The following is a 12,118-nucleotide window of genomic DNA, read 5'->3' as shown; positions in this document are numbered from 1 at the left end:
CTCTCTCTCTCTCTCTCACACACACAGAGGAGATCATTTTGAGGTGGGGAACTTTAGGTACATAGTATATGGCGACAGATACTTGCTTGATTAACCAGTTTATGGTGCCATTTCCATTTTAGTGGGATTATCAGGTTTATAATTTACCCTCCTTAAAACAATGTTAGGTGTGGTAATATGTGTTCCTTTATTCATTGGCTGTGAGTAGGGATGCATACCTGACATGGGGCAGATAACACAGGTAATAGGACAACTTGTAGGAGTTTGTACTTTCCTTCCACCAACTGGGTCCTGGGAATTGAACTCAGGTCCCCAAGTCTAGCAACGAAAGCCTTTCCCCTCTGAACCAATTCAGCAGACCCTATCCTGTACAGAACTTTCAAAGGTAGGTCCCCTCCTCATTCAAGTTTAGTACTGTCTGTCTGTCTGCTTGCTTTGTAAGTATCATCTTACCCAAGCTGAATCTCTCGAAAGCCTCTTGTCTATCCTGAGTAGTCACTGGCTGACCTTCCAAACATTCCAGGGAACGGAGGTGGAAAATGATGAACTGGAGGTAATGAGGAAGGGCCACAACTGGATTGTCAATGAGGATTAGAGAAGTCAAATCTTGAAGTGGCTTCAACTTGCTTACATCCTGAAGCTGAAATGGTACCACAGCAGTATAGGAATGACAAAGGAAGTAATAAATCAACAGCATTACTTTTAGCATGTCAAGAAACCTATTTATGAAACTCACTGCCCCTAATTAGCAGTGTGAGAAAGGGGCTCCAAGGGGCATGTAAGCACTGGTGTGTCAGACAGTAGTATGCATTGTCAAGGTTCAAATGTGGGACTTGCCTTAGCTCAGACTCTGTAAGTGAATAAAATGGGGGTTCAATCTCAGTCTATATTGCAATGCCTTTATTTTATATTGATCAAGTATGCATAAAATGAACTGCTATGAAGGATTTTGGTAAATATGAAGATAACTGAGTTATAACTGATGGTTAAAAAACATAAAAACATGTATAGATATCCACATTCTTTGAAAACTCTTTTGTTTATTCTAAGAACTTATGTAGGTTGGGAGAATTAAATTAAATTTCTAGTACAAGTACATATTTTCCCCCCAAATAAATATATATTACCCTTAATGATGTCAATGCCAAACATATAGATGAGAAGATGATATATGATTACAAATCATCAATACTGAACAGTCTTCCTGTTTTTTAGCAGACACTGGGTATGACCTAAAATCAAGAACTCTGAGAAATACTTGGGGTCGACTGTAGATCCAGGGCTGTGTCTTCCTGTAATTTTGTGAGTTTAGAGAGCTGTCAGTGACATACTGAATGGTCTAAGACTTCCACTCTTGAGGCTCGGAGGCTCTGGCAGTAGAAGGGAGATTGTCCTTCCCAGGTCTTTTTACCAATGGAATAAGAAGGAAGGATTCTTGCTGAGTGTGGCAGAACATGCCTGTGCACCAGTGTGTGAAGACAAAGGCAAGAGAGCTACAAGTCTGAGGTGTGTTTGGCTTGCAGAGAGAAGCCTCACCACAACCTCAGGGTAAGTAACAGATAAGCGAAATAATCAACAATAAGATGGAAAAAAAGGTGCGTATTCTAATTTGTCTTCACCCTTGAAGGACTAAAGAACAAGCCTTAGTTACTCATTGTTCTAAAATTTCTGAAGCAGTTTTATTCCTCTCGGTTCACCTGAGCCTCTTAGAAAATATTTTCTCTATTTTAGACAATTCATAGAAATCAAAGGACTCTCCAGGGTCATATTAGGGCAGTCTAGGCCTGTGGACTTTCCCTTTTTAATCTTCATGACTGTTCCAGTTGTAAAAGCCAATGTATTAGGTGTTCAGGAGGCATTTTCTAACAAAACATGAATGAAATTAGGACTTTATCTTAAAAATGGGAATCAAATTTACTACCTCAGAATAACTTTAAATAGATATCCACTGCATACTTATTACTTATGAAGAATGGCACTCGGCACCAGGGATGTAAGGCAGCGCAATGCATGATGGACAGGAAAACCCTGAGAGATCAATTCTAGGTTACCACTGAACCTAAGAATATGAGGGCAGTCTGTGTTTAATACACTGAAGAATCCTAGGTTATATCTGAATATGGCATATGGCCAATGAAACAAGGACGCCAAGAGAAATCTCACTCTTTAAATATTTTCCCAACAAATAAAAAATCTGAATAAAGAAGATTTTAGGAGGATAAAAGGGACTAACTACAGGAGCAAAGGGCAGGGAAAGAGAGGGCACTGGGAAGGAGAGGGACGGTGCTCAATGTAAAATATATACATGGACAAAACCTTTATCGTCCAAATCATTTAAATTTTAGGAAAAATAAATCTTGCTATTTTGAGTAACTTACCGATGATATCTTATTGCCTTTCAGATTGAGGACTCGCAAAGATTTCAATTTCTTTGCGAACCACGCTGGAATGTGCTCGATTTCATTACCTGCTAGGTTTAGCTTTTGTAGGTTACACATGTTTTCTAGTCCTTCGATTTTACTGGAAACCAGAGAAGAAAATCAAACTTAATGAGTAAAATGATCAAGCCCTTTCGCTGTAGTTTATAGTGAAGAGCCACAGCAGACAAGGCTACTTCTCATAAGTATAATTCGTGAACTCTTTTCCTGAACGACAACCACATGGCCAAAGTCAAATTTCCCCAACCTACCACTGCTCTATGAGTGTGCCTAGCAACCCTGCCCACCTTACTATATGCAGCATACTATACTATACATAACAGAGGAGAGAAGAGGGTGCCCATGGCCAACACTAGACCCCACTGTGTGCCACGGTGTCACCCAGATGTCCAAAATAATTGCACTGTCATCACCAAAGACACACTGTGCCAGCAGCATGTGACATTCTAAAATGATACTGTTTATGGATACATGCGCTGCAGTGAACATACTTAAATTAATGAAGCACTTGCCACTCACACTCCAAACCATGGCGGATGGCATGCTCTTCACGGTCTCTGCAATCCAGCTGTCAATCTAATCCTAGTCAATGTGCCATTCTCAACAGATATTCCTCGGCTTCTCTAGCTTCGTTTTTTACTAAGAAATTACTTTCATTAGATCAACTCTTTTGAACGTTTTCATATTATGACCTTGATTTGTCAGGTTTTTTTTTTAAAAAACATTTCATTTCTGTCTTAGAAATTCTCCAGGCCCGTGGCTATTGTCTCTTCATTTGTCAGAAGTCTGAGTTGGGGAAACGGTGCATAAAGGTTTTCAAGATTTGATTCTTGCTTCATTTCCCCATTACAGTTTTCTATGTAGCTTAAGTCATCATTAGATTTTACTACATTGATTTCTCCCAGTAGTTGTATATTTGTATGTGTCTGAATTAGAAATGAGATGTACAGTCCTTATTTCTAGTAGCAATAGCAAAGAATAAAAGGAAAAACATACAGGATCAAATTATTTGGAATATCTTCAGGATCAAAATAGCATTTTCTTCACATATCTATTACTTACGTACTAAGGCAAGAATCACAGAAAACAACTAGACAAAGTTACTGCTAAAAATAGAATTAAGTTAGTACTATGAAAAGGTATCTGCTTTCGCACTGCTAAGTAAAACTACTCAATACTTACATGATACTGAAACAAAAAGGCAGATGTGACGATCCAGAATCCAATAAACAAGAATCAAAACTCCTGTTATTTCAAAGCACTCTTTCAGTAGCACAGATACTGTTAGTCTATCTCTGGCAAAGAAGACCTGGCAATGCTACCCAAAGGAGCAGTTACTCACCTGATTTTGTTATATGATAAGTTGAGTTCACGTAATCGTAACAGCTTGTCCACTTTTTCTATCTTCACTATTAGATTATAGCTGAGATTTAGTACTTCAAGTTTAACACACTTTTCCAAATTTTCGATATACTAGTTGGAAATAAATGGTAAATACTTTATATAACAGACTTCTTGATGCTTTTAGAGGCTATTTTGATCAGCAAACCCTAACAGCTTTCCTGGACAATCCCTACTATAGCTTTCCTTGACCACTAGAAAGGCTCTGCTGGCATTCTCCCTGACCCCAGCAACTCCTGTAGAGTAAGAGCCTCAAACTATTGACCACCATTCCCCTGACCTCAATCTTCCCATGCCCCTCCCTCTTTCCTTCCACTTTCCTATAAAGCAGCTTCACTCTTTTTTCCCTCCATTAATCTATTTATTTACATCTCTATTGCAGGCCCCCTCCTCCCATCCCCCCCTCACATAACCTCCCTCAACCCCCCTCCACTTCCCCTCTGATAAGAGGGAGGACTCCTGGGTATCAACCCAACCTGGCACATCAAGTCACATCCTCTCCCACTGAGGCCAGAGGAGGTGGCCCAGTTAGAGGAACAGGATCCCTAGGCAAGCAGCAGTTAGGGACAGCCCCTACTGCAGTTGATGGGGGAACCACATGAAGACCAAAACTTCCTCTTTATAAACTGACTACTACACTATCTAAGGGCCTCCTGTCCCCTCCTCTCAGTTTAAAGGCAGTCACTTTACAACAGAAGTGCACTGCATGGCTCATATATATTAAGTGTGGTACCACGCAGGAAGCCTATGGCAGTGACCCAGGTCATTTCCCTGCTGTGCAGTTCATATTCACTATGTTCACATTTCTTCTGTACTCAGTAAGTTGCGCTGCACTATAACGGCGTTTCTACTGCACCTTCCTCTTACCTCCCTCACTTGTCATGAGAACACTTACAAGAACTGTCCACCTCTGCTTTTCTTGCCTTTCCCATTTACTGCTATTGTCCTGGTAAGGCAATAACTCTTTTAGCACATCATTGCATCTCCATCATCGTCCATTCAGCAAATATTTATCCAACATGGACTAGGTGCCAGGAGCTGTTCTATGTATATGAAATGTATATGCACATAAAATATAGTGGCAAATAAGACATAGGATGTCTTGACTTTCTTGGGATATACAAATATCAAACAAGATTTTAGACAGTGAAAATTCAAAGACAATATGGGAACATCTTATGACAGCATGCAAGGCACCACAAGGCAGATTTTGCCTGCTGTGTTCACTGCTAAGCTCTACTGCTGGCACAGACTAGATGCCAAATAAATATCTGTTGACCGAAGAGGAGAGGGTGTCTGTCTACAACACCCTCAACTGGTTGGTAAGCAAAGGTCTCACAGAGGGCGTATATCCAGCAGAGAACTTAATAACATGATGTCAGCTGAATCAACTGTGTGTACACACAGGAACCGAGAACACCAGGCTGACATTTTTAAAAAAAATAACAAAAACCACAAACAAGGATGTGGAGAGATGGTTTGACACTTGCTGCCCTGGAAACAGACTACAGTTTGATGCCCAGTACCTACATGGTTGCTTACAACGTTCCAGTGGCATCCAGTGCCCTCTTCTAGCCTCTGCAGGCACCAGGCAATGCACAAGGTACACAGACATACATGCAGGCAAAACATGCACACATAATATAAGATTTAAAAAAAAAAACAACTAAAAAAAAATCCCTACTCTACATAGTCCTTGTAAAATAAGAGTTGATGGGTTTCAGAAACAGAAGGAAAGACTTTTAAATGGCCAAGTCCTGTGACTCCTGCTATCATCTTTAGCTACTCTGTGCCACTGTTATCCTGTCCTGTCTGAGGTTTCGACCTGCAGCCTCGTGCTCTTGGAGATTTTCTAGTACAACAGATCCTTCTGACTTTCACGTCGGTTTGGTCTCCCCAGCCCATCTCTCTGATTCTTCCGATTTCTATACTTAATCCTAGACATTTTTCACGCCAAACTCTAAATTTCCCCCCTGTATCTGCCTCCTTTGACTGACATGTCTGGTGCACGTAATAGCCACAGAGCAACTACATACTGATGTGATATGTCATTTCTACAACTTTAAAACTTCTGCAGTTTCCTTTTCTTCTATAGCTGTACGACTGAAACCTAAATATATTCTAATAACACTTTCAAACAAAACACAAAACTGAGGTCTCACTAAAACAGGGAGAATCACACTGCCCAGTAAACCAGCATTAAGAGGTTAATGTGTCTACACTTAGACCCTCCCATTCCTTTCTGTCTGTATATATAGCAAAGAGAATTTCTTTTTTTGAAAAAGGGGGGGTGGGGCTTGAGATTATACTAAATAAAACAACTGAGATTTTGTTTTCACTGAAACTAATATGGAAAAAAAAAAGTCTGCTTTGAATGAAATTGGCCCCAATTAACTCATATACTCGCAAGCTTAGTTCCCAGTTGATAAGCTGTCAGGTAAGAATCAGGAGGTGCGGCCATTTGAAGGAGGTATGTCACTATCAGGGTATGCTTTGAGGCTTCAAAAGCCCCTGTGTCTTGTTCTCCCTCTGCCTGCTGCCTGTGGATCAGGATGAAAAGCTCTCAGCTATCTCTCCACACGCCTGCCTGCTGCCTGCCTGCCTGTTGCCTGCCTGCCTGCCTGCCTGCCTGCCTGCCTGCCTGCCTGCCTGCCGCCATTCTCTCTGCCATGATGACAACATGAAATGAAAACTTGATGTTTCCAAAAGTGATACTTTCTAACTGGGTGCTGGAGAGATGGCTCAGCAGTTAAGAGTTGTTGCTGAGGACCTGAGTTCAATTCCTAGCACTCAAGTTTGGTAGTTTGCAAACATCCATAGCTCTAGCTCCAAGGGATCCAATGCCTCTGGCCTCCAAAAATATCTGCCCTCGTGTGTGTTAAAGGAAAAAAAAAAAATCCTAAAAATACATTCTGGCAGGCTTAAGACATAGGAAAGTGAAATCAATGTTTACATTTAGAAACTACTTGAAACCTACCCTAAATTTCTTGCCACCATCTTTAGAAAGTGAAAGATTCAGAGACTTCACCAAGGCCAAATTGTCCTGTTTAGTGAGTTTTTTGATGAGGGACTCTGTAATATACCGGACTCCTACATATGAATCAGCTCCTGAAATCCAGAAACAGTTCATTATCAGTAGGAAGGTATGAATATCAATCACCAAATATAAATCATTTTTACACTATACATAAGGCAATTTTAATCCATGCAGATATACAGATGGTATCTGGCTGGCTGTAATTTATAGTACCTTAATATGTATGTCACTTTATATCATTTCGTTACCATGATGAACACACTTAGTCTATTACTTTGGGCTTTGTAATAAATGTTCTACATTTAAATATGTAATTTGTATAAACCTTTGAAGAAAAATTATTAATGTTCATATTTATGAAAAATTATTTGGGGTTGGTAAGATGGCTCAGAGGTTAAGAGCACTCGACTGCTCTTCCGAAGGTCCCGAGTTCAAATTCCGGCAACCACACGGTGGCTCACAACCATCCGTAACAAGATCTGACGCCCTCTTCTGGAGTGTCTGAAGACAGCTACAGTGTACTTACATATAATAAATAAATAAATAAATGTCTAAAAAAAAAAAAATTATTTGATCATGAGAGGTGGCTCAATGGTTAAGAGCACTGGCTGCTCTTGCAGAGGACATAGGTTTGATTCCAGTACCCACATGGCAGCTCACAAACATCTGTCACTCCAGTGTTAAGAAGACCCTCTTCTGGTCTCCAAGAATACCAGGCACACAAGTAGTACATAGATATCCAGGCAAAGCACTTGTATATAAAAATAAATAAATATTTTAAGTCATTTGCTCAATATCCTACAACCAATATGGTACAAATTCCAAAATTTCAACTCCAACAGATACATTTAAAATTGGAATTTTGTTTGATTGGGGGGGTGTAACGTGTGTGCGTGTGCAGGTACACTTGTAACACAATATGGAGATCAGAACATAAGTTCTGGGAGTCAATTCTTGCCTTCCACCATGGGTCCTGTAGATCAAACTTTCAACCATATGCAACACTGAGGTTTGTTTTAAAGCTCTATTTTATTATTTGTTGCTTTATGAAATAGAAAGTACCATAACATTTTATGGACATAGGGTATCTACTTGGTAGACAATAGACATTCCTTTATGGCCTTTGTAGAAAATGCCATCATATTGTATTTTATAAAGACAAAATAGTCTCTTGACAAAACCAACATTCTAGAATAACGATCAATTCAGAACCAACCAGGGACCAAGAGACAGTGAAGCTGTACAGTAGAGTCTAAATCCATGCTGAAAGTGTTAGAAAACCGTCAGGTACTCAGGTCAGCAGAGGCTGATGAGATCTCACAACCTAGCAAAGAATAAAGCATTTCCGAAGGCAAACTGGAAGGGCAGCACTTTTTTTTTTTTTTTTTTTTTTAAGGAAAAAAAAAACTTTAAAAATGCTGGTGGGACCTGTGCATATTCTATAAGTGGAGGTCAATGCCCTTTTAGATCAGCAGCCTGAAGAGCCCAAGCACAGCTAGCACGCTTAGATCAAACTTTTACCTTGAAAGCACTCCACACTCAGGTGAGGAGGAAGTGGAAAACTTCTAGTATGAGCTTAAATGAACTCTCTAGAAGAAATCCAACTTCCTCTCCTAGAGACTTTCCACCCCTAATCCCTTCAGACACCTTTACCTTCATCCAAAAGCAGTCCCTTCTCCATTCTTCCACAATTTCCACCAATTAAAGCAGCAATTCAAGGTGGTTCAGGGACAGGGGGAGGGGTATATCTAGATTCCATATTTAAGCTCAGTATTTCCCTTCTCGACTTACATGTGAGACCAGACACAGTTTTAGCAGTACCTTTATGTTGCTGGGGCTCCAAAGGCATGGTGCTCTCATCTGTAAGCTCAGCCTGTGCAGGCCACTGTCCGCCAGGATGTAAAGGCTGAGTCTCAGATCCAATTAAAGGTGAAAGTGACCTAGATCGCATGCTGGACCTAAGAGATGATGGCCCAGGAAAATGAGTTGACAGCGGCATCTTCGCTTTGGAGAGCTTTTGTTCGGAACCTTTCTTCATTGCAAGAATAAAACCAGGTGGCCATCAAAACCTGTAAGAGTTTCCGAGGTGTTTAATAAGACTAAGTCTCCACAGCTACTGAAAGTGTTACATTCTCTCTAGAGCTGTAAGATCCCATGCTGTCAATGCCAAGGCTATGGAGACTCGGCCACATGTCTCAAAGCTTATGGAGCAGTGCTCCCTTAACCTCTCATCAGCCTCCACAAGGAAGAGACCTGGAAGGCCTGTCACTGACACATGCTCAGCTCAGAGTGTCACTAGTTACTTCTTTTCTCAATTTATCAGCTCAAACTTTTCACAGGTCCTTTCCATGTTAGGTCAAATACAGGAATATTTTACAACCAACACTTGTAAGCGCTGTCCTCCCAGAAGCTGGTCTGAAACACCATGCTCTACTGACATTCCCCTGTCCTGGCTACTCCATGGCCTCCTTTGCTGGCTCATGTTCCTCTACTTCCCCTAAATGTCAGTGTTCCTCCACACTTCCTTTTTGTTCCCTTTAAACATCACCTTGGGCAACCCAATGTATACCTTCAGCTCTCAAATGTACAGCTAATTTTTAGAAAAAAATATTTAGTGAGATAGTATATTAAGTAGTTTTCAATCCAATGACTAGTTGGTATCAGAAAAGGATATTGTAATAGAATGTTGCATACAAATCTTTACATAAGTTGAATTTGGCCTGAGGTTGCTTTCCTTTGAGGTTGAGTTTCCCTATAGGCAAGTACTACCTTCCTGTACAAAACTAAACTGAAAGCCCAGTTTGACAATACACTTCTGAAAAACCTAGCTGAGTCTCAGTAAAGCTTTACTTAACCACAGGGTTGCTGTGGTATCAAACCATCTTCAAATTAAGACAAATGCTGATCTGCAACCAACAAAGCTGCCCCTGCAGATTCTATTTCTGTCTATTAAGTGCTGTCCATTCTCAGAACCCTGATTCACTGAGATGGTCAGCCTATGAGATAGTGTGTTACTACATGCAGACTTCACAGGAGCTATGGCAACTCAGGGAGGGAAACAGGGGTTTGGAACCATCACTTACTCTTTCAGTGATCCAGGTTTCTGGAATCCACTGAATACTTTCCTAATTCTATAGGAATCATTACTTAGAAGTAATAATTTACTAATCAGGGGAAATACCATAGGACCCCATAATAATTTAATAAGGTCATCATTAGGATTTGATAAGAATAATTCTAGATAGTTTATAATTTCAAAGTTTTGAAGAGAAGACTATGATGTAAGATACAAAATAATTGAATTGTCTAATGATATAGGATGCTTTTTTAAACAAAAATAAGATATGTTAGTATATGACATTATTCTACTTCTATAATCATCAGATATGCTGAGATGTGGAAAAAAAGATATGAGGTTGGTCCTGCACTTTACTGTTTTGCTTTTAATTTCTTGCTTTTATGAAACTGCAACCTCGAGTTATCCATTAATTGATTTTATCCAGGAGTATCTTAGTTACTTTCCTATCACTGTGATAAGACACTATAAAAGAAGGCAATGTATAGAAGAAAGACTTTATCAAGGGCTTACAGTTCCTGACTCTCAGCAAGGAGCACAGCATCAGGCAGGCAGGCATAGCAGTAGCTTGGAGCTTACATCCTCATCCACAAGCAGAGGGGGAACTACCTGGCCCACCCCTCCTGACACTCCTCAAAAAGGGCAGAGCTCTTTAACTCTTCCCAAACAGTTCAACCAGCTGGAGCCCAAATATTAAAGTACATGAGCTTATGGGGCCACTCTCACTCAAACCACAACAACGACTCATATATTTTATCTAAGTGTTTGCATCATAGTTTTTCTCAGGCTTGAGTGCATTATTCATATTTGAAGGAGATTGCCAGTTCACCTTAGCATAAAATCAATCATATGACCAAGAGACGCTTTTCCATGGAAGGAAACAAAAGGATTTTTGTTATTTCAGTTATTTTAGCAACACACAAAAGCTTGTGATGGAGGTATATAAACAAGTTTTGTGAGTTCAGGAAAAGCTTTTCTGACTCGTGGTTAGTTACATATAAGAAAAATGAAAGAAAAGTATAGACACAGGTAGTTAGCAGTTTAAAGGTGTGTGTGTGTGTGTGTGTGTGTGTGTGTGTGTGTGTGTGTGTGTGTGTGTGTTGGACTAAGTATATTGGAGTGAGGCAGAAGTCACTTATAGATTTTGTGAAAGACATCATGGTGCCCTATAGGCCGTGATGAAAAACATGATCTGGACCCCAGAAAACCCATTCAACAATGGGTTTGGGAATCATAGGAGGAATAAGTCTTGGCTTATCCTACTGGTGTAGAACTTTGGGCAAATGAACTCATCTGTAAAATATGAACCGGTATGCATTCGGTTCTTTCAGTGGGACAATACACATACGTTTATCACAGCATTTGGTCCTTGGTAAACCCTCTGCAATAATGAGCACCAGCATTATATTTTTTAGAGTTACTTAGCTTCAGAGGTAGCCACCCATTTCTTAAGGGAGAAATGGGGAGGAAGTTTGACCTGGCTGCTGTTTGCAATGGGCTGAAGTGTGACTCCAGAATGAATGAATGTCAACAACTGAAAAGAAAAGACAGGGCAGAGGAGGACTAGAGGGAGGAGTCAAGAACAAACTGAAGACGAGAACACATGCTCATGGCTGGAGACACGCTTTTAAAGGTCCAGCAGATGTTCAAGAGAGCAAGAGCAAGCCGCTGCAATGCTGGAACGTTGTGACGATTAGACTCATCTGACTAAGCTATAAGCCACTACCCATCCTACCACCCACCACCCAGATACTCGCCCTGATATGACAACCCCAACACCTCTCCCCAGCCCTTTAATATCCTAGTACTTTTCCTCTGATTCTCTTTATTTCACACCCTATGACTTATTTAAATATTCCTTTAAAACTTCCGAGGCCCTGTCTTTATTCCCACCATCCTTCAAGGTCTCCATCCCAAGCATAACTCTTATTTTTAAAGCCAATGCCCCATCCTGTGCTGCCTATTTCTGCCTTTATTTCTTCACTACCATTTGAACTGTAAAGTTTTCTCCACAAAATCTGTCCCAGTTACCAAACACTATAGATTCTTCCTCCATTTCTTCACAGTTCCAGGACAGCCAGGATTACACAGAAAAACCCTGTTGCAAACAAACAGACACACCAACCCTTTTCTACCCCTTTCTATTAGCTTATTTATTTAACCTTA

The 12,118-nt window shown here is 40.3% G+C and overlaps 1 protein-coding gene across 9 annotated transcripts in view; it reads right to left on the bottom strand.

The window, feature by feature from the left end:
• The window catches only part of Cntrl (centriolin), a 75,176-nt gene that overhangs the window by 61,063 nt on the left and 1,995 nt on the right, over positions 1 to 12,118 (bottom strand). For all 9 annotated transcript variants that reach the window (XM_021192973.1, XM_021192972.2, XM_029536468.1 and 6 more), the window contains exons 2-6: positions 8,698 to 8,945; positions 6,817 to 6,947; positions 3,781 to 3,911; positions 2,379 to 2,520; positions 454 to 640 (exon numbers count right to left, since the gene is read on the bottom strand). In XM_021192973.1, coding sequence (XP_021048632.1) covers positions 454 to 640; positions 2,379 to 2,520; positions 3,781 to 3,911; positions 6,817 to 6,947; positions 8,698 to 8,914 — 808 coding nt within the window. In that variant the 5' untranslated portion in view covers positions 8,915 to 8,945. The remainder of the gene's footprint in view (positions 1 to 453; positions 641 to 2,378; positions 2,521 to 3,780; positions 3,912 to 6,816; positions 6,948 to 8,697; positions 8,946 to 12,118) is intronic.

Source organism: Mus pahari, chromosome 3 (genome assembly GCF_900095145.1).
Source record: "Mus pahari chromosome 3, PAHARI_EIJ_v1.1, whole genome shotgun sequence".
Taxonomy (NCBI): domain Eukaryota; kingdom Metazoa; phylum Chordata; class Mammalia; order Rodentia; family Muridae; genus Mus; species Mus pahari.
Note: the sequence above shows the minus strand (reverse complement) of the source record. Positions and strands in the feature narration are given on the sequence as shown.